The following is a 22,879-nucleotide window of genomic DNA, read 5'->3' as shown; positions in this document are numbered from 1 at the left end:
TAATTCCTCCAGGCGAATATCACACTTTAATAATGATTTTCCGCTTCAAGTGCTGTTTTTATCAGCAGAAGGAAAACCAGCTTTAGCATGTTAACTACCAAGCTACTATAGTAACTTATTGTTCAGGTTTCGTGTTTCTGGTTTTGGATGATGCTTTGGGAATTTGCACCGTTCACGTCTTTTACGAGATACGGATTATGAAGACAAGTATTACGGTAAGTCGTATTTATTTGTTTGTGCATGTAGCATGTCTTTTTGTATTGTAACTTTGTAAAAACCTTGTTAATTTTATGTCTCATGCATCACATTAGCATTGAAGTTTAGTTGTTTAAGTCAAAATCCGTGTATATAATTAACACATATAAGTTATATATATACCAATCTGAATCAGGAAGATAGTTTTAGTTTAAACAACGGAGGAAGTTAGCCGCAAAATAATAACGTTCGATATATTATGCTAGGTTAAAAGTATGAGAAAGAACATCTGTTAAAATGCCCGCATTTGGGATTTTAGATTTGTGTCAATGATTCGTATATGTGGGTCTATATAAGCTTGAAATAATATTGGATTAGATGGAATTAAATGTTAGTATGTGTCGTACCGTCGCGTGCTTACATATAGTATATGGTGATGTCATCCATAAAACCTGTTTATCGAAACTAAAATAAGTTTTCTACGTCATACGTATGTCATATCGATAACGATTCGCATCGTGATTTGTTTTCTTAGGGATTAAATAACGCTCCTGCACGCAAGGGTCCTAACTTCTGCTCAAAAACAGTGACAGTCACGAGACCGCGGTCCCAAAACGAGTCAGTAATTTGGACGAGTCATCTATCTTCTCCCATTAATCAAGCGTAATCCGCTGTCGATATACGTACTAATGCATTGTGGTTGGTGATTTAAAAGCGCCTTACATGGTACTTGGCCTATGATCAATCTTTACTGATCGCCATCTTATATTTCTTTGTAATCTTTCATCTGTAATGAGCTGCGCGTATCGTATTGTAAACAATATACAGCAGGTTGGGGTAAAATTGGAAACGTTTGCGTTCTTTATCATTGTCCCATTTGGTAGTAAACAAAGAATATTTGCGAATTTCTTAACCATATTATTTTGGGCCTAAAATAGCGTTGTTAAAATTTAAAAACACAATTAGAAAATATTGTATGTTGTACTGTGGGGTAAGATGGGACTTCTTTACCACATAATATTTTAAGCAATTAAGAACAATCTATGGGCGTTGTGAGGATACGGTTAAATAATTCCTTTATTGTTTTTTGTTTACTACCAAATGGGACGAGAAAACAGAATGAAAAGGTGTTCCATCTTTCCCCAACCTACGGTCCACTGTATAATATTAAACGCCAACGGTAGTTCTATTCTACCCCAGAGCACTACTTCCTTTTCCTACCGTTACATGCTTGTGTAGAAAGGGAAACCAATGTTATACTGTATAGCCGACTCGATGGGTAAAACTGTTTGGCTGTTGTGGTAGCACGGCTGGCAATATGCATTACTTTGTCGAAATAAGTGACTTTGTTTGTTTTGGTCTGCTGTACTTGACGGTTTATGGTGTCTGTGGTCACTGCTCTCTGTGTTAATGCACTTTTAAGCATCATGTCGAACATGAACCACAAACCTACAATTCCAGGAAACAAGTCAGTGATTTCAATCGCATTTCAGAAGCAATTTCCTGACAGCCATATTTATGATGCGTATCATTTTTTCACGAGCAAGAGCCTTATACCTTTTGCATTACGTCTGCTTGTATAAAAGGGTTCGAGAAACCGCAAGCAGTAATCAAACGCGTGCCATTTGATGTTGTCATGTTGGATTGCTTGTTTTTTTTAACAAGTTCGGGCAATGTACTTTCTTATATTGTATTTTATCTTCTGCCTTTGAGCTGCAAATATTTTGAGAAAGAAAATCTTAATATTTGCGTATATATGTTATATACCCCGCATGTAATATATATCATCTTATAATACGTCATAAATTTTCTGTGCTATCTAAAAACATTATACTGCACATCAGTTTGCTAAATTCCAATATTTACTGTGCAATTGCCGTTAAGTGTCTTGCCTAGCAAATACACACATACGCCCACAAGGGTAGCAGCGACAAGCCTTGAACCCATACCTCTGGGTTAAAGACATGCGCACAAACCAACTGTGCCACATCTGTAATTAGGCGCAATTAAAAGCTTCAATAATGAATTAAAACATTTAAAATAGATATGTACGTTCAGGTTATCATGTTGCAGTTTATTTATTATCAAAAGCGCAGTAAGCAACAAAACAATTCAAAAAAATATAAATAGTACAAACACATAATAGCTAAAAGCATAAATCGAAAAGTCTTAGTTAAATACACGACAAGGTATACCGAGTTTTGAATGTTTTTATAACCACACTGTTGCTTATATATAGTAGAGTGGGGTAAGATGGGACAACTTTCATTCCTTTTTCTCGTCCTATTTGATAGTAAACAGAGAACATTAAAAAAATTTTAAAACTATGTCCTCATAACTCCTATATAAACCAGGATATTTGGATATTATGTGCGAAAGGTGTCCCATCTTCCCCCTCCCTATACTATAACTATAAATATATATATATATACTGAAGTAACTAATAATCCAAGTCTGTATAAGTGTCGTTTAAACAGTTGCATTCGCATTTCGTTTTGAGTTGGTTTTCCTTCTCGAAACCGTTTGTAAAAATCTTCCCCGATATCCATTTACCGACTGAAATCTTGCGTTCTGAAACTTTCTTCGAAGAGACCAGTTTCTGCACGGGCGGCGATGGTCGTTCATATTAACAATCGGCGCCATGCATGTTGTTAACGGTGGCACTTCGCTTTTACGGGACCAAGTATCCGCCATACACCGTTTCGGCATGACAACTGGCTTTAAAGTACTATGGAAAAATGAAAGTATTACATAAGAACAATCACAGTACACATATGAACGCAGTTTATACTCGCCAGTTTTTATATGTTGAAGATTTATACACAGTATTGTGGGGTAAAGATGGATATTTTTTGCACTTTATTTATAATATTTCCTAATCGCGTTTTTTTTTAAAGAAACGGTTTAGAAAAATTGTTTAGAATCGTAAGGTTGCGATTTAAAAGAAAATATTCTTTGTTTACTACCAAGTGAAAAATCCAAAAAGAAACATGAACCATATCATAATATTAGTAGCAATTTATCGTCTATCCTTTTACTTTAACTCCTCATACCTAATAATACGAAAAAACGACTTACATTTTACAACATCCGATCGCTGTCGGCGCAATACAAGTGCACTGTAGGCATTTGTTCACTTCAAACCAGGTTTCCCCGATCGTATAGTAGTGTCCACTGTACCTGCATATAGAAGTTCCTCCTGGCAGCTGGTACATATGAGAAGCTGTGGAAAAAGGGGGAATCAGATTGAGTATGATATTCGTTATCATCACAAAACTGTTTTTCGTAAAACTTTCTTTATTAACACATGTTTAATTAAGTTTCTAAAACGATCGTATCGAAGCGTCTTGTACAATTGTATGCGAAAAGTACCCTTATCGCTTAGTTGCAACAGTCGTGCATTTCCTTCTATTTTTTAGAAGTTTTAAGCATTAAAATTCTAGTGGGAAATTCTAGTGGGAAATTCTAGTGGGAAAATTCTAGTGGGCTTTCTAAGTATCGACATTGTAATATTAAATCAAACCCACGGTTGCGATCGAAGTAACATTGATTCATTGAAGCAACTTCTACTTTATCTCGTCTGCTTCTCTCCTTGTCGCTTCTTACACTTCGTATTCCAATCGTTAATTCGCATAAAAGAAAGAACAAGGCTAGAAAACAATGCAGAAATAAATGCATCACTCTTTAATTACGATAATTAGCTGTGGGTAAAATAAACTTGTGTGGAATAAAACTTTTCAAATCGGGCTTCTCTTTAAATACTTCGCCAGCCATGACGAAATCCCCACCGCTGCGTAAAAGGCGTATTCATAGCTCGTTAGGTCACAGCCGTCAAAATATACAGGTGCCCGTTTGATGAACACGATAGCCCGACTCGTGGTCGGAGCCGTCAAAAGCGGTTGCCGCTTGCGACGTGTAGACATGGTAAAGCCAAACCCAAGCTTCCTTAATCGCCCTAAAGCCGGTTGCGTGGCCTGAAACACGACTGCGCCATCTTGGTTCTTAGTTGACACAATAACGCTTTCATTCCGGGTGGGTTTGGTTACTTGTAAGTCGAATTTAACTTCTCCGACGGTGGCCTAATGGTTCGACAACTTCAGACCTAAATCTTAGCTTTGAAATTTATAAATCAAGTCAACACTGTTTTTAAATGAAAAAAAAATCACCCAGTAATTCGTGACTGCTGTTAACGTTTAGGAAACAGTTAACAGTCACTCTGGATCAAACATCAATTCTTGAAGAGCTTACTGCTTACGTCAATGCAACTATTTAACCTCATAATCGCTTCATCGCTACAGTATCTATCATAATCCTATAACACATGCCACATCCTAGACAGTAATCTGATTGACAAGCGAAAACCATTTGCCACTGTTGAGGGTATTCTGGCCAAAATTCCCGAGCGTTTCTTTTGCGTAATAATGAATGTATAGAAACTCTGATACAATAAGTGCATTATTCTATCTAGTAGAGTTTTGAAACACGAAAATAGAGACCTTTGTTTTAACGCAGATAAACTTTTTATCCGCGGGAAATCTTGTCCTGGTTCGATTTCATCTCACCCTGGAATCTCGTTACGTCTGTTGGCAAACATCCCGAAACACAGTTAATCGATTATAGCATTTCCTAAATGGGTGTGTTGTTGTTGTTATTTATAGCTTGAAGTTGCCCAGTTACTTTCAATCGATTTAATTAAACGTGAGAGTAGACATTTTGAATATAGTGGGGTGGGGGAAGATGGTACATCTTCAGCACATAATGTCTAAATATCCTGATCGTGTTTTAAACATTTAACAACGGCCCATGGGAGTCGTAAGGATACGATTTTATGTGTTTTTTTTTGTTAACTAATAAATTGAACAAGAAAATGGAATTAAAAGGTGTCCCATCTTCCCACTGTACTATATAGTACGGCTAGGTAAGATGAAACCTTTTATTTTATTTTCTGGTCCCACATGGCGGTAAACAATTGAGTATTCACAAAATTGTATAACCGCAGCCTCATGCATTATATTTGGGATTAAGGTGCTAACAGTATTCCATCTTTCCCCCCCATAACAAAGCTTCGTTCAAGGTTTGCTCATAGGGGCGTGTATGCAATCGCCGAGTAACCTAATCGCCATAATGTGCGTGTTATAACCCACACCGTTTGTGAAAACACGCACAATAAATTGAGGAGGTACACGGTATTTCTAGTGGGCCGTGGGAGGTATTATAAAAAAATGTCAAATGAGTAAAAAACGTTGGAACGCAAAACAAATGGTATTTAATATTCTCTTTTTTCGACCAAAATCGTGCAAATGTGCGTGTTACAACCCGCACCGTTTTTGAAAAAAAAAGACAAATATTAAAAAATCCTAAATAAGTAAAATACGATGGGACGCAAAAAAATGCTATTTAATCTCTATTTTTTGGGCCAAAATCGAATGAAAGCTGTAGCTTGAGTCGTATGTTACTCTGCCTTTGTCTTCATTTCCTTCGGATATGTTTTTTTTTGTTAGATTTTGAATTGAATAAACAATATAAGCGCATATATTTTTACAGCATTGATGCACACACGATAAAACAACATCTTGAAGATATACACGATGCATTTACAAACCACATGACAGATATGGTAATATAATTATTGTCAATGAAAACCTAAACTCTTTTACATTCTCTTTAATGGAGCATACTTGTCCTTTTATAATATATTTACAATATTTAACTCATCCTCTAAATGCCAAACATTCTCTAAATGTCAAACATTGAAAGAACAAACTACTTTCGAGGAAATTGCTTTGCCTTGGATGTTAGAACAGTCTCAAAAACATTTTTAAACTGATTCAAAGATAGTCTATTTTCTGCAATGAAAATGATCAGGTTTGGCATATCTGTTGATCTGCTGATGTAAACTTCTTCTGTTTCCAACTTTATCGCACGCAGGGTGTCTTTAATGGCTGCTTCACTTGGATCACCGCACTGCTCTAGGTCCAAGCTTTCCTGGCCAACCCTATCCATTGTACGTTGGTACATGGTCTGAAACTCTGACACTGCTGCTTTCACACCATCTGTGTTACTTTTGGAAGCAGTTACAGTGAGAACTGCAGAATCTCCAGTTACTTTCATGGTTAGTTTCACACCATGTCGCCTAAAAATGAATTGCATAAGTTTTACATACCTATTACTCTTTGACCTTTGTATATAATTATCCTTTGATTGTAATTAAAATTACAATATAGAAATCTTAAAGAACGATGTTTATCTTGGCCATGGACACATACTTCCACAATGGTAGCAGCAAAAGCCTTGAACCCATTACCTCTGGGTTACAGGCAGGCCCGCTAACCACTTTGCCACGGCACCAGACATAGAAATTAAAATGACAACCAATAATATGTAAGTTGGTTTTCGCAAATAAGCTGCCATAAAAATACTTCACATCACCCTTACACTATCAACAAACGACCACACATTACCTCCATATGTTTTCAATCTTGTATTTCATGGTCATTACCATAAACTGGTAAATATCTACATCCACAGCCATTTCATCCTGGAAGGAATTGCTTGCAGGTTTAGCATCCCCAACACCACCATTGATAACTTCCCATTCATCATCTGTTCGCTTCAAACACTTCTTAAACCAAGCCATGACGATCTCACCACTTTCCTTCTTGTGGCTGATAAAGACGATTTGATTTGGATCGTCACAGCTTCGACGAACGAAGACACCACGAAAATTGCTTCCCACAGAAGCAATAGCTTTTGCAATGCTCGCCTCATTTGGTTTGTTGGGCAAATCTTCTAGAGACACGCCACAATGATGGTAGCCGGCTTCTTGTTGGATTTTCTCGATCAAATTTGTGACCTCTTTGTTAAAATTGGCACCACCTGCAGAAAATTCTTTTTCTGGTTTATCTTCTGCTTTCTGTTTGGCTTTAACTGTGACTTCATCTCCGTTCATTTCCAATTCCCATTCAGCTGCGTACTTCTGCCTATTTAAAATACATACAACTTAAAACGGACCCAAGTTGCTTAACATTTACTGCCCACACTATTGAACCAATCAGTAGTGTCTACTAGCATTGGTATGAATAGGGTTTTTTGAATTTTCAGAAAAAAATATGGGTCGACATTGTTAAAATGCGGTTATACTCATAATTGTCAAAATAGTAAACCAATAAATAAAGTTTCAAATTCCATATACTTTGGCTCTACTAGATTGTATGGATATTCATAGTTTTAAAAGTAGCACCTCTAAGGTTATGCTGTATGCTTATGGTTACAGACCTAGTCACAAATAACTTGCAAAAGTTGAACCTACTTGAGTTCTTTGAACCTTTCTGGGAAAAATTCTTGTATGTATTCAAATATATCTCTGTCAACAGTAACAGGCTTTGCAACAGCTGTAAAATAACTCCATTTAAGTTAGGGAAATGTGGTAACTAATGAATAATCTGTTTATGTATACAACTACTATATTTGTTTTTTCTTTTTGATTATGATTCAACTATTAAAGCGGAAAAGAGTTGCCTAATAATAACAGTTGTTAAAAAATATTTTGTTGTATTATCCACTATCATTTACCAAACAAAATATCCACTTACTTGATTTGTTGACTAATTTTGCGAAGAAATCTTTCGCCTCTTTGTTCTGTTTCTTCTTTGGGCTGATAAAGATGACCTGGTTACCTCCTTCCATCTTCCTGCAATGGGAGGAAGGAAATGTCTTCCTCATCTGAATAATCGTGTCCTCCACCCTCTTAGATTCTATGGAGTCATCCAAGGTCATCGTATCCTGATCAGCATCAGCTTCAACATCACTGGCAAGCTTATGCATTTCTTTCTCCATGGCTTTACACTTGCTTTTAAGGGCGGGTTCTACCCCATCCTTGCCAGTGGTCACTTCAGCCATGAGTGCAATAGACACCGAGTCTTCTTTCGTATCAATTGCGGGGTTGATGTCCACTCCCCTGCGGAGCAAACATTTTTTTTTAAATCTAAAAAATAGTTCCCAACACTATAATAAAGACAGTAGAAATAAAGTTAAAAAAAAAACAATTAATAAAAAGCAAAAAACCTCAAAACATGCCATGAATAAAACGTAACATTAAACCCAAAGCTATTGGAAAAATGCAAAATGGTTCTAATGGAGTTTGTGGTGTTGCCATTATTTTCCCTTCAGTAGTTAGGATATAGAATTTGACCAGATAATAAGTAATATGAAACTAACCAGATTTTTTTAACCTCTTGTGGTGCAACAATCATCAGATATTCGTAAATATCACGGTCCACCAAGAAGGAATGAATTTCTACCATTCTCTTTGCTGTGGAGATAATGAATGTAATTTGTTTGTTCTTGGATGGTTCGGCAACTACAGTTGTTATAACAGGGGTGTTTTGTTTGACACCTCATGCCCATTTACAAGTTACCACTGTCCTAATTTATTTATATTGCATTTGGCAGTCAGCCTTTACATTACGACAAGGTAACGCAGCATTGTTCATTATTAGGCATACGTTGTTTCGCAATGCTAAAAAACGCAGTTGTGTAATTTGTTGACACATGTAATTTGTTGTTTTTTTTTCTTGTATTGGTGGCAACTTAACTGTTGCATTTGGTTTGAAACAAGGAGACACCTAACATAGGGTTAATGGTTTCTTTGGTTAACTTGGTGGGAACTGCGCTGCCACTTTTATATTGCTACTATAATTAACATACTGGTTCTGTAGAAGTTAGAGGTATGAAACATTTGCTACAAAGTAAAGCATGCAAGACTGTATAAGGTTAAAGTGATTACATTCTACAGATGGTCAAACTGTATGGTGATAACAAATACTTGCACATATTACTTACCTGGTTGAGGTATTTTGTTAGAAGCGGTGGCAAAAGATTCGTTGTTGTCAGAAGATTCATCATTTTCACTTTCTTCTCTTTTGGGGGAATTCAAGTTATTTTCCGCTGCATGACAAGGTTACTTTTAAATATTTCTAATTTTGTAATTGAAACATTAGCTTTTGATATGGTTTGTATATAACGGTAATATCCACACACTACAAAAAAAAGTAGCTAAGCAAGATTGAATAAGTCCAAATCAAAAAGGATGAAAACACTGTTTGCAGTAGGTTACATACTAGTTACCATCAATTTGAAGTTGATTCTATTTAAATACGAGGTTGATGAACCATATAAGCGAAATATGTTTTTAAACAATTCCTTTTTGTTTGTTACCTATTTTGCAACACTTAATCTTAACTGTAAGTAGTTTACATTTAAACTTATAGAAACTGACCTTGTTCACTCATGAAGCTTGCTCCTGCGAAAGATAATGAAGTCGGTTTCTCGTCGTTTTTCTTCCTTGGTGTGGAGGTAGTGGGTGACCCTGCCAACTTTGCCACACGGAGGCGTAAGAGTTCCTGAGCTGCTTGCACTTGGAACCACGAACCTTAGGTGTGTGGTAAACATGTTTATTGGTTGTTAATAATAATGTAACCTGTCCGGCGCCGTGGCATAGTGGTTAGCGCGCCTGCCTGTAACCAATAGGTAATGGGTTTAAGGCTCGACGCTGCTACCATTGTGGGCGTATGTGTCCTTGGGCAAGACACTTAACAGGAATTGCTCCAACCTAGTGGTCACTTATGGGTTGTCCAAATTATCAGCCATACATAAAAAAAAAAAAAAAATCTCTGAAAAATAATCACCCACAAAGTAGCATACATAATAACTCGTAAGCTGGCACGAGGTGTATTAACACCTGTGTTATAACGATTGTCGTTTTCTGGCCACGCGAGGATAAAGTAAGTTACATTTATGCAACCATACCCAATGGGGCAAACTTGGGAAGTCGGTGTCAAAGCCTTTTTAGAAAAAGGAATGCTCAGAGAAAAAAAGGGGGGGGGTTAATTCAACAAAATGTTTGCATCATTGGCATAAAATAAAAAGTTAAACTTTTAAAATGGACGATGAGTGCCACTATAACCATTATATCAGTATCATATTAATGTGAGGTTTAAACAGTTTTATTGATAAGAGTATATAATCAAATATAGAGAAAGCAATTAGCACAAAACAGATAGATTTTTAGTTCTTTAAGCTCAGAATGAATGCCTAATCATCTTTACTTAGTCAGGATTAAGCTGGTTCTGCCATTAAGCAAAGTAATCTTGTGCTAGTTAATAATTATCCAAATATCTGTTTATTTTAACTGTCACAAATTTTGTATAGTTCCTAGATCAAACATAATATCTTTTACAAGGTAGTTCTAGTTTGTATGACCTAAAACAAATATGAAAGACACTTGTGTGGCTTTTACAACAAATTCAATGCGCAATAGTGTGGTAACTTATTTTTCAAAAAACCGGACTTTTCATTTTCTTCTAATTAGTTTTACTACATGTATTTCGAAGCTGTTTTGCCAGTTTGGTGCCTTGAATAAATGAAAGTTTAGAAAGTAACTTATCTTTCTTTCTGGGTGTTTTGTTTAATGTATGGCTGATGTTTGGACAATCCATAAGGTACCATTGGGTTGCAGCAATTTCGGTTAAGTGTCTTGCCCAAGGACAGGCACGCTTGTACAATGGTGGTAATGTCAAGTCTCGGACTCGTAACCTTTGGGGTAGAGGCAATTGCGCTAACCGCTGTGCCACAGTGACTTTATAAAAAGATAGAAACACCTGTTGCACTGTGGATGTGCGTAACACCTATTGCCTAAATTGACATTGCAACACCGTTATTTTTATTTATGCAATTACCTGTAAAAGTGATGCCGTCACTGTCCTTGGAGACTTGAATTTTTGTTTCAAATTGCAGATAAATTAATTCTTGGTCCACTTCTCCATATTCTTTAATTTTGTTCACCATGTCTTGGTTTAATATGGCCGTCACCTTACTAAACATCTGTGGAAAAGAGATTTTTAAATTGTTTTCATGCTTGGTATTGTAAACTGTGATGCAGTCTTGCCGGCTGACAAAAGATTTTGCTAAAATCACCGCTTTCAAACTGGAAAAGCCAAAAAAATACATTATGTCTGGTATTAAAGTAATAATATATTTGTAAAAAACTGGAACAGACCATTGTCTCTTTCTTTACAACCAAAACCACATCCTGGAAAACTTGTTTTTTACTGACGACATCGTCAGCAACTGTAACAAAAATAATTATATATCGCATAAACTGATTGAAATAGATTGGTTTAAAATATCGTGTAAAACATATAATTGTTTTCGGGTAAAAGTGATCGCTAAAAATGCAATTGTTAACAAAACTTTTACACACAAAGAATTAAGTTTTGTACATTTCTGCAACAGGGTAGTGTTTCTAGAACAACAATATTAAACAAGTAAACCTTTTTCTATGGAATATTAGTGTGGTGGGGAAGATGGGACACCGTTTTATTCTATTTTTTTTAATCCAATTTGGTAGCAAACAAAAAACGTTTAAAGAATTATAAAAACACATCCTAACAATTCCTATAGACCGTTGTTAATTGTTTAAAACCTGATCAGATATTTTGGATGATATGTGCTAAAGCTAAAGGTATCCCAGCTTACCTCACAGTACGATATGCTACTTTAGTCTAAATACACTTGATAATGAACTTGGTCCAAAATCTTATAAAAAAAACTTTGTTTAAGTGGGTTACATACATACAGCTGTTTAGATTAATATAATTTAAAGTACAAGTATTTTTGGTACATGAAATGGAACACTATGTGTTATAAGATATAACGAATGTCGTTTTCACGCGAGAATAAATTGCAATTATTTAATTTACCATCGTCTTCTTCAAATTCCACCAGGGCGGTATCCACTTCACTTTGGTTGATGGGGAACAAAACGTAAGCCACGTCTCCGCCATTGTTCTTTCGTTTCTGAAAGTGAATTTCAATTTTATCAGGACTGGCTGAGTCCGGCAATTTTTGCACTCGTATAGCTGACATTTTGATCTTTTTCTTGTAAATAACACTTATTAACACAACGATTCCAGCATATGAAACCTAGAATATAAATGCGAAATTCGAATATCTGCGTAAACATTAAAACGCTGACCAACAAGGAACATATCAATACCAGACCAAGTAGTTCCTCTTTCGTTGGTTGCTTTACTTACACAACGAATAAATAACCTCATACGATACCAGGGGATTCCCCACGGGCACAATTCAAGTCTCGCTTACCTTCTGTGACGTCACACCGCTTTAACAAAGGCCCACCGACGTTTAAACAATGGGTCGTTTTAAAAGTTGCATTGCTTGTCTATAATGCACCTCGCTGTCATTGGGATATACTTACAAAACGATAAGTATCTTTGTAAAAGACTCAATGAATTTATGTAACTTTTTATCTTCACATGGCGGTGCAATGACAGTCGCTATAACCAACTTTGATAATAACACGGTTGTTATATGTTTTACAATCGAAACCCTTATGTTCTATCATAGTTGTTGAGGATATTCTTATTAATTATAGTTCTATAAACCCAACAAACCGCACGCTCACAGTGAGTCGAACTGATTGTAACTAAAATTGCCAAAACTGTCTTATGTTTTATTGCAAATAAATTGAACACAGGGGGACAAACAATAAAATACAAGCAAGTAATAGTAAACATGGTATATGTAACGTTACTATCGCATATTTTCTCATATGTCTCGACCACAGCATTCTAAATCTCTAGCCCACCCTGGTGGACGAAGTAAATTTATTTCATGATACAATGAATGAATGAATGAATGAATGAATGAATAAATAAATGTAACTGACTTTACCGTCGTGTGGCCGGAAAACGACAGTCGTTATCACACGGGTTTAACACCTCGTGCCAGCTTACGAGTTACCAAGTATGTTACTTTGTGAGTGATTAGTTTTGTTTGTTTTTTTTCATTTTTTTATGTATGGCTGATAATTTGGACAACCCATTAGTGACCACTGGGTTGGAGCAATTGCCGTTAAGTGTCTTGCCTAAAGACACATACGCCCACAATGGTAGCAGCGTCGAGCCTTAAACACAATAAAAAATGAATAAATAAAATATAGTAGGGTGGGAGAAGATGGGACACCTTTAGCACATAATATCCAGATATCCTAAACGTGTTTTAAACAATTAATAACGGTTTATGGGAGTCATGAAGATTTACTTTTATAATTCTTTAAATGTTCTTTGTTTACTACTAAATAGGACGAGAAAATGGATTTAAAAAGCGTCCCATCTTCCCCCATCCTACTATACTATAATCGTATAAGCTAAGCAGAACAAATATGGGCAAAGATAATCTTTATTTTCGTGTGCCGGGCAACGACAGTCGTAAAATGCTGAGTGTTCTTCTTCACACACCTTGTGCACCTTATATTACATATATGGCTAACAATTTAAAAAGCCCAGAACGACTATGCATTCCTCGTTAATTTGTTTCTTTGGCAATAGAATATGAAATCCAAGGTCGGGCAGCTGCCTTTGTGGCGTATATACTTGCCCTTGTACCGAACACTTAACGACAATTGCTTAAACTCAGTGGTCTATAATGGATTGTCTATATTGGTCATATGGTAGGGTGGGGGAGATGGGACACATTTCATTCTATTTGCTCGTCTCATTTGCCAGTACAAAGCGCATCAAAGAATTATAAAACCATATCTTCACGACTCCCATAGACCGTTGTTAATTGTTTAAAACAAGATCAGGATATTTGGATGTTATGTGCCGAAGGTGCCCATCTTTTCCCACTCCGTGCTACTATACATTGTAAAAGTAGATTTCCCAGCACGACAACACCACCAGCCCCAACCGAAACAACCCAAGATACATATATATCTGCAACATACAGGAAGTCTACTTAACGATTTTTATTAGTAGGTACGGGAAAACTATAGTTTGATAAACTTAGCAATCACAAACACGACTTTTCACTTTGAATGAAAGCTGGTCACGCGGATATGCGGATATGACAACACAAATGTCACCAACCACTTCAGCATAATATTTTCATTGCGGAATAAAAAAAAAAAATTGATGAAAGTTGATTAGTTTTAGCTGTTTATACCCTCGCATGGGAGGGCAACTTCAGGCGTTATAACAATGATTTCATCATACTTCGTAGGCTACACCCGTGCCACCTATGATATTCCACCTTTACAGCATTGTGATTAGTGGTAACGCTTAGAAAGTGCGGTATTGCCGAGATTCGAAACTACAAGTCCTCTATAGGGTTGACCCCTCGGAGTTAAATTGGATATTTCACTTTCTATTCTGGTCCCATTGATGAAGAATATTTACCAAATTGTACAATCGTAACCCCGCGACCATATAATAGCTTTGTTATTTAGACGAACTATTTTGACATATATGTGTTCATTTCAACATTTCAACACAGTATGTTTAATTTAATTACAGTATAGTGTGGGGAAGGTGGGACACCTTTTAACTCTATTTTCTCGTCCCATTTAGTAGTAAACAAAGAACATTCAAATAATCACGAAACTATATCCTCGCGACCCCGATAGACCGTTGTTAATTGTTTAAAACACGATCAGGATATTTTGATATTATGTGCTAAAGGTGTCCCATCTTTCCCCACCCTACTATATAAACTGACAGCAATTTGTTTTGGTGTTCATGAATGAATTAAAAACATTTCAATCCGATCACGAATTTTCTACAAATGTCATTTTAAATACATCAATCATGTGCGGAGAACGTAATATCCGGAGTAACGAGAAAAAGTCATACCAATTGTAGCTTCATAAAATAATTCGCGTTTTGTTAAAGAAAATTTTTGGAAAAGGACGGCTTGTCTGAATCTTGTTTTATTCTGCAACTTCTACCAAGCATAACCAGGGATGGGTTTTATTGGTTTGCAGGGTCACGATTGCTTCAAATAAGTTTGTTTTAGATTAGGAAGATGAATTGGTTAAGTATTACGTTGATCTTCGCTGTCTCGATTTTTTATAAACAAGCTGATGGCCAAAGTAAGATAAGGAAAAACTATATTTATATTAAAGATCTGAAGTTATGGAGCTTTATTTTAGCTATAATTTTAAGATGCCTGCATTTTTGTGCTATGGTGTATTGTGGGAATATAGGCCAACTCTGAACTTAACCCTGAGTCCCTTAGCTTCACATTTGCCCATTTAGAATAGATGGTGCTATAAACAAATTGTAGACACGACAGTAATTAAAACCCTGGGCGTTGGGGTATTAGACCAAAGTCTACTCTATAACTCCTTGATCCCGTAGCTTGCCTTTTCATTAAGGAACAAAAAATATTTGTAACTATATATCTCCGCAGCATGGTGTAGGAGTCCCATGATGTTGAACGCAACAAACGAAACGCAAAATCTTACATCACCCAGGCAGCTCGGTAACAACTACCCGAATAACTTGCGTTGTATTTGGAACATAACTGCCCCGCCTGGTATGCTGGTTCGTTTTACCGTACATACTTTAAGAACGGAAAGATGTTGCGACTATTTACGAGTAAGTACGGTGGTATACGTTAGTAAATCCGGAACACTAAATACTATAGTACTGTGGGGTAAGATAGGAAACCTTTAGCACATAATATCTTAGTATCCTGATCGTGTTTTAAACAATTACCAACGGTCTATGGAAGTCGTGGGAATACGGTGTTTATAAAAAATGTGGGACGAGAAAATAGAATGAATAGGTGTCCCATCTTCCCCCACCCTACTATACCATTGGGGCATCATGTTCTTGGGCAAGCCTGTTCACAAAAACACATCAGATATAAAGTTGCTTACAAATTAGATGCATTCAAAAATGACCCATACATAGTATTGTGGGATAAGATGGGATACCTTCAGCACCTAATTCCTATATTCTGTTATCGTGTTCTAAACAATTAAAAACTCTTTTAGGAGTCGTGGGCTGGTGGTTATTTAATTCTGTAAATATTCATTGTATACTTCCAAATATTAGTTTTTTTAGCAGCGACCGCTAGGATGAATCAAGAACAGATATAGTTGTTTTGCACAAAGCAAAGATATGATAGTACGTGTGCAAGTCTGTCTGTAGATTCTTTATGTTTATGGCTTATAATTTACGTTAGGTTAGATGGAATACCAATGTCCTGGTTCTGCGTGATAGAAGATCAAATATAGCGTTCGTGAGCAACGCTATTAACCTTTACTTCAGAACGGACATTTCTATAACAATGCCAGGTTTTGTTGCAAGCTACATTGGTAAGCATAAGTTTTCCTGCGTTGCATAAAATGTCGGAAATGTTTGTTTTAACATTTTTTCTGCAATTACTAGAGTCCCATGGTCCTATTTTTATCATGTAAACATACTAATGTGTTTATATTTATTTTTGTATTACAGTTGTCAACAACACAGATGGCTCATACATCCCCACACCTGTCACAAGTAAGTGTAATATAGACGTGAGCAAGTAATTATAATATTATTATTTCATGCCTGAACCTGCTTACACGAGTTACTTAATAGATAACTTTATTTTGAATTTTTTGTATTAGATAAGTCACTACTGGGTTGGAGCAACTACTGTTAAGTGTCTTGCCCAAGATCAAATACACCTAAAATGGTAGCAGCCCTCAAACTCTGTGCTACAGACACATACATGAACCAGTTAAACATAAAACTCAAGTTTAAACCACTCACTTAACCCACATAAAAAAACCAATATGTTCAACCTAACATGAAGTTGCTACATTTTCCAGCCATCGCGCCATGTGGATTTCAAGCCAGCGTCATAAATATTTCACAACCTCTCAACTCACCTGGCTATCCTGGACACTACAGCAATTATCTTACCTGCAATTGGTACCTAACAGCTCGACCCGGCTATTTCGTACAATTTACAATTTTACAGTTTAACACGGAAGGTTGCTGTGACCGACTGCAGGTGAAATTTAAACAAATGTTTATTGCATACTGTTAACCTGGGGTTACATGCATAGTTCTTACATTTATTGTTACAATTTACATTTGATATTGCAGATTTATGGGTCATACCCATACATGCGTCGATTTGCAGGCTACGTCACCAGAAGTACAACAGTGGTGTCTGTAAACAACACAATGCGTTTGTATTTCAGGAGTGATGGTAGTGTAACAAGAACAGGGTTCCAGGGTTATTTTACAGGTTTGTTCGGTCTTTTGCCTATCTGTAGAATATAGCAGTTTCTGGTGTCATAGTACAGTGGTTAGTAACTCAAGATGTGCAAACTTATTTACACATCTTGAGTTTTTATAAGAAAACCTTCTCAAATCCACAGAAACTTCAGTTGCCATGACAACCCCGGCTCCAACCACAACAACACCACCCACAACTCAAGGTAAACAAACCTCTCTGTGAAGTCACTATCATTGTATTGTTGTCTCACTACACTTATCAATGAACAAAGTTTGTCCGGCGCCGTGGCGTAGTGGTTAGCGCGTCTGCCTGTAACCATTAGGTAATGGGTTCAAGGCTTGTCGCTGCTACCATTGTGGGCGTATGTGTCCTTGGGCAAGACACTTAACGACAATTGCTCCAACCCAGTGGTCACTATTGGGTTGTCCAAATTATCAGCAATACATAAAAAAATTAAAAAAATAATAAAAAAATAATCACCCACCAAGTAACATACATGGTAACTCGTAAGCTGGCACTAGGTGTTGAACCCATGTGATAACGACTGTCGTTTTCCGGCCCAGCGAGGATAAAGTAAGTTACATTACATTACATTACAAGTACCAGAGCAACTTTTTCATGTTTTTAACAACTATTGTTTTTATGATAATTTCCTTCTCATTGGTGTACTAATCAATCTGTTCTTCCTTACCAAATTTGAAGAGAAAATATTTATTATGTCTATGAACAAAGTGGTTTGCCAACTTTTTCATTTTGATTTATTTTCAGCTCCTTGTGGTAGAAACCTGACGGCAACCAATGTGTCACAAGATTTCTACACTCCTGGTTGGAGTTCAAGATACAGAAATAATCTTAGATGTTATTGGTATATACATGCAAGGCCAGGATGGCAAGTTTACATACAAGTTGTCAGTGTTGATACTGAAAGCTGCTGTGATACGATGCGGGTAAGTGGGATATCTTAATCACTATTTGTATAATTTAGGCACACAGGTAATTGGGATATCACTATTTCTATCCTTCATGTTACGAAACAGGGATTATGTTCCAATTATGGACCCACAGAGCCTGAATCGCCCATACAAATGCATGGTCGGCTTGTGTTTATTTGGTTCTTGTAAGCGATACGAAGCTGGAAACACGTCTAGCGGTTGTTTAAACATTTAAAATATAAGTTCTAATATAAATCTTGTTATATAATATTAAATCTAAGAATTAATGTGGAGTAAATTAGTATTTTGACTGGTACAGTGTGGTTTAATAGGTTACCTTAGGTTGGCGATTAATACTAGCAGCAATCAACTTAGCTTATAGAATATGCTCATACCTACTCATCTAGAGAACCATTAGAAACTACAATTATTACAATATGACTGCATATGCAGCTACAAACTGCATAAGAATTGACAGAAAAGGTGTTCGCGCTTTCATATTTATATCGTGCCTTGGGATCCGTATGGTCGAGACGATGAAGTCATAGATGCGGGGACAATAGAAAATAAGGCGCATTGTTTTACAATCCTTTTCTAAACTTTGTCTCTATTAACTTTGGCATGGGGTACCCCAGCTTACTTTCAAGTTCTGACATCTATGTCTTCTGACATGCACCACATACTGACATGCACCACATACTGACATGCACCACATACTGACATGCACCACATAACCCACAGACACCCCTCATGCCTTCAGTCAGTTTATAACTGGGGTGGCTTTTAAACATCAGATACACATGGTATGTTCATACACCTCATGCTCACTGATAAGTTACAACACATGTTGCTCTTCTTACCTAGCTGTCTGTTTTTTTCTCATTTTTTTTTTGTTTTAATCCTAGATTACAAGTACCAGCGACTCACTTAGCAACTCTTTAACCTTACGTGGTGTGAGCTCTAGAACCCTAAACTTTATCAGTCGAGGAAACAGTTTCTTTCTCACTTTTTTCACGGATTCTTCTGTTACTCGAAGAGGAATTCACTTTACATACCAAGGTTAGAATGTGAGACTGTTGTTTTGTACTCTAGATTGGGTCCTGTAAACATCTTTAAACTATTGTCCTTTCTATATATTGGTATGAATGAATGAATGTAACTTACTATATCCTCGCGTGGCCGGTAAACGACAGTCGTTATCACACAGGTTTAACACCTCGTGCCAGCTTACGAGTTACCATGTATGTTACTTTGTGAGTGATTTTTTTTTGGATTTTTTCATTTTTTTTATGTATGGCTGATAATTTGGACAACCTATTAGTGGCCACTGGGTTGGAGCAATTGTCGTTAAGTGTCTTGCCCAAGGACACATACGCCCACAATGGTAGCAGCGACGAGCCTTGAACCCATTACCTAATGGTTACAGGCAGGCGCGCTAACCACTACGCCACGGCGCCGGACGATAAGCTATCGGTATGCTATTGCCATCCTTCGATATGGGTGGGTTCCATTCTCAAACAAACTGACTGTGGGGAATCTTTTTCTATCCATTTTATGTTGGTGAGGTCCCACGGCACACCATGGGTTCAAGGATTGAGGCCAGGATTGGCCCATTACTCCAACACGTGCGACCGCATGGACCTCACCAGTTTTAATGCCTGCCGCTTTTCTAAAGGTAGATGACAAGGGCTTTAATGGTAATAGATGAGATTTCTTCCTTCGACAGCTCGGCCAAAGATAGATGCTCCATTTATTATTACTATTAAATGTAACGTGTAAATAGAAACATATATGCACTTTTGTCTTTCAGAAACACGGAACAACCAGATACCTACCACACCAGTTATACCTAATCCAGGTAGGCATGGTAAAAAATATGTTAGCAGCATAGAACAGCAACTATGTTTGTATAAAAAGTAATCCAGTCTACATGGTATTTCTACATGAAACTACAGTTTACATCTAATTGGGTAAGGGCCTATGGCGAGGCTTGCCAGAGCTGGCTTATTTCCAAAATGTAAACTACACGCCCAATATACAAACTCATGCATATTAAAAATTAGTTAGACTTAAAGTGGTTGTAATTAAAAATAATAAAATATTTTGCTTAATCTTAGTTTGTCATAATAATGTTTTCACAGAGCCTTGTGGGACAAACTATGAGGTTTTATCTTCTGAACAACCACTCAGATCCCCTAACTATCCAAACCCATATCTCAGCAGCAGGGTTTGTGTGTGGATACTTACAGCTCCTCAAAACTCAAGGATCAAACTCAGACTTAGTTCATTTTCAACTGAAAACTGCTGTGACACCTTAGATGTAAGAATAGTTATGGCATCTCTAATCAACTGGTGTAGGATTAAGAATATTTTATATCTTGTTGTTGTAGAAACTGGAGGTTTGAATGATTTCACAAACATAATATATATAAGAAATTAAAAAAAATCCTACATACCAAAAATGAATTTTTTGTGCTTTAGATGAAATGAAATGTTTATATATTATTCATGGAAGTAAATGTTGTAGCTTGCTGCTTTAATATATTAAGAGTTATGGTGTATAGTAGTGTGGGGTAAGACGGGACAGCTTTAGCACATAATATTTAAATGTCCTGATCGTGTTTTAATCATTAAACAACAGTCTATGGGAGTTGTCGCGATACGGTTTTATAACTTTTTGAATTTTTTTGTTTACAACCAAATGAGACAAGAAAATAGAATGAAAGTTGTTCCATCTTTCCCCAATCTACTATATGTTACTTTGTTCATTATTTTGGGGGGGTTTGTAAATTGTGCATATACAAATTACTTCCTTTTATTCAGATTACTAACATTACAAACATGGGAGTTGTTACATTGGGTGGCGATCTCTCAAGCACAGTTTATTATTCAAGCACGAACATGATGACTTTGACCTTTAGAACTGATGATAACAATGACATGCAAGGTTTTGAATTTTTCTTCTCAATTGCAACCGGACCAATTCCTACACAGAGACCTGCAGGTGAGACTACTGTTCAACATGTTTGTTGGGTTTAATGGGTTATATTGTTTTGGGTAAAATCTCATTGGGCTCAAATATTTAATAATATAAACAGCTATGTAATTGAAAAAAAATTCATTAATGTGTTTAAACAACTAAATTTAAGTTATTTATGGTTGGTTTAGCAGCTTTTATATGATACTTTAAGTAGTTTTACCCTAAGCATGCTTTTCACCACTGTTGTTTTGTTGCTAATCCTTTTACACACTGTTTTATTTATTAAACTGATCTTTGCTGCTGTATTCAAAGAGATAAACAAAAATAAAATGATGTTATTTATTTTTTATCTTTGTTCAGTTGCCCCTACCAACGGAAACAATCAACAAGTTCAACTGGCCACCACCAGCAAAGCAAGGATTCTTCACCCAGTTAACACAGGCTTAGTATTTGCTGTTGCTTTCTCAATATATTCACTATTACTATAATATCCCATCATTGTGTTATATCTGTATTCTGTATATGTTGTTACCAGGTGTATTATAACTGTGAAGAGATTTTCCGGTGTATGGCGGGGCAACGTTGACCCTTCAGATCACAAACAAATATGTTCTGTAAAATCTTTTCCCCATTTATATTACATCTGTCTGTGTTCTATAAGAGACCTCTTGCATAAACTTCATAACACAAACATACATTAGCCTTACTTGTTTAAACCTCTGTATTAGCTTGTGTTACCTTATTTGCCAAACAAACCATAATGCAAGGATCTGGTGCTCGGAAAACGTAACCGACAAAAATCTAGCCCACCCAATTGTTATGTCTTTTTTAAATCGAAATGACTGACAATGCTATTTAGGCAAAATATATATCTTTTATATAACAATTGGTTGGACTTGATTTTTGTCGGTTCCGTAATCGTAGCACCAGATCCTGACCATATTTTACACAAGAATTGTTTAACTCTATGAGCACCAGATCAGGGTTAGACTCACAGAAGTTACGTATCTGGGCAATATATATACAACTGTACCAACCGGCCATTTTATTCTGTATACCATGATTATGTATTATAGAAACGCTCCGGACATACAAAAAACATATTCTTTGTGTTAACTACAAAAATCGCATTAAATATAAATGATGTTCATTAAAACAAATTTGTAGCTAATTGAGAAAACGCTGACTACAGTTCATTTCGTTCATTTACGTCATCATGTTTCACGTCATCATGTTCCACGTCATCATGGCTATACTCAAACGGATCCTTAGCTATGCTCTGCTCTACATTATACCAATCTTCCAGCGCTGTTTTGATATTTTCATCCGTAACGCTTTCGCTTCTGACTTCATTAATCTCACTCGAACCCACAAGACGCGTGAAGATTCTGTCTCCCATAAAAGAAGTTCCTCTCAATCTCTGGTACACTTTTAACCATGTTTCTCTTTTCAAGGTTTTGAGTTTACTAGGTGCCCTGTGAAGTATACGTTCCACATTTGTTCGAGGTATTACCTGCGCCTCAAATAAAACTGAATTAGTCGGCTGAAAGGGGCAAACTTCGGAAGAGAATATTCGCAGTTGATCCCAGGTTGCTGTATTTCCTTCGTCTGTTGTAATCAATCCGTCTTTATTTGTGTCCAGCGAATTAAATATACGTGTTGAGTTGCACCACCA

The 22,879-nt window shown here is 36.5% G+C and overlaps 3 protein-coding genes across 6 annotated transcripts; 1 reads left to right on the top strand and 2 right to left on the bottom strand.

Annotated features, from left to right (window-relative positions):
- Nucleotides 1-66: 66 nt before the first annotated feature.
- LOC149730659 (scavenger receptor cysteine-rich domain-containing protein DMBT1-like) lies at nt 67-22,364 on the top strand. Of its 4 annotated transcripts, none has more exons than XM_089885220.1 (13): nt 69-215; nt 15,466-15,653; nt 16,246-16,378; nt 16,518-16,562; nt 16,877-17,061; nt 17,157-17,301; nt 17,435-17,494; nt 18,061-18,239; nt 19,130-19,283; nt 20,035-20,082; nt 20,366-20,544; nt 21,048-21,228; nt 21,565-22,364. In XM_089885220.1, exons 2-13 carry the CDS (start codon nt 15,483-15,485, stop codon nt 21,690-21,692), a joined length of 1,608 nt encoding a protein of 535 aa, XP_089741346.1. In that variant the 5' UTR covers nt 69-215; nt 15,466-15,482; the 3' UTR covers nt 21,693-22,364. The 4 variants fall into 4 exon arrangements, with proteins under 4 accessions (XP_089741347.1, XP_089741346.1, XP_089741345.1 ...); XM_089885219.1 differs by lacking the exon at nt 69-215 and adding an exon at nt 14,989-15,145; XM_089885221.1 differs by lacking the exon at nt 15,466-15,653 and having other exon boundaries at nt 67-215.
- LOC149730661 (uncharacterized) lies at nt 2,266-4,166 on the bottom strand. The gene is made up of 3 exons (XM_089885226.1): nt 3,723-4,166; nt 3,274-3,418; nt 2,266-2,923 (listed from the first exon to the last, which is right to left on the bottom strand). Exons 1-3 carry the CDS (start codon nt 3,871-3,873, stop codon nt 2,665-2,667), a joined length of 555 nt encoding a protein of 184 aa, XP_089741352.1. The 5' UTR covers nt 3,874-4,166; the 3' UTR covers nt 2,266-2,664.
- Nucleotides 5,441-12,261, bottom strand: LOC149730660 (uncharacterized). Its single transcript, XM_089885217.1, has 10 exons — nt 11,955-12,261; nt 11,252-11,322; nt 10,932-11,076; nt 9,473-9,625; nt 9,037-9,141; nt 8,413-8,506; nt 7,788-8,152; nt 7,505-7,586; nt 6,657-7,175; nt 5,441-6,328 (listed from the first exon to the last, which is right to left on the bottom strand). The coding sequence occupies exons 1-10, from the start codon at nt 12,118-12,120 to the stop codon at nt 5,959-5,961; spliced, it is 2,070 nt and encodes a 689-aa protein (XP_089741343.1). The 5' UTR covers nt 12,121-12,261; the 3' UTR covers nt 5,441-5,958.
- Nucleotides 22,365-22,879: the final 515 nt, after the last annotated feature.

This window comes from Ciona robusta, chromosome 9 (genome assembly GCF_009617815.1).
Source record: "Ciona robusta chromosome 9, ASM961781v2".
NCBI lineage: Eukaryota > Metazoa > Chordata > Ascidiacea > Phlebobranchia > Cionidae > Ciona > Ciona robusta.
This window is presented reverse-complemented; position numbering and strand designations above follow the sequence as displayed.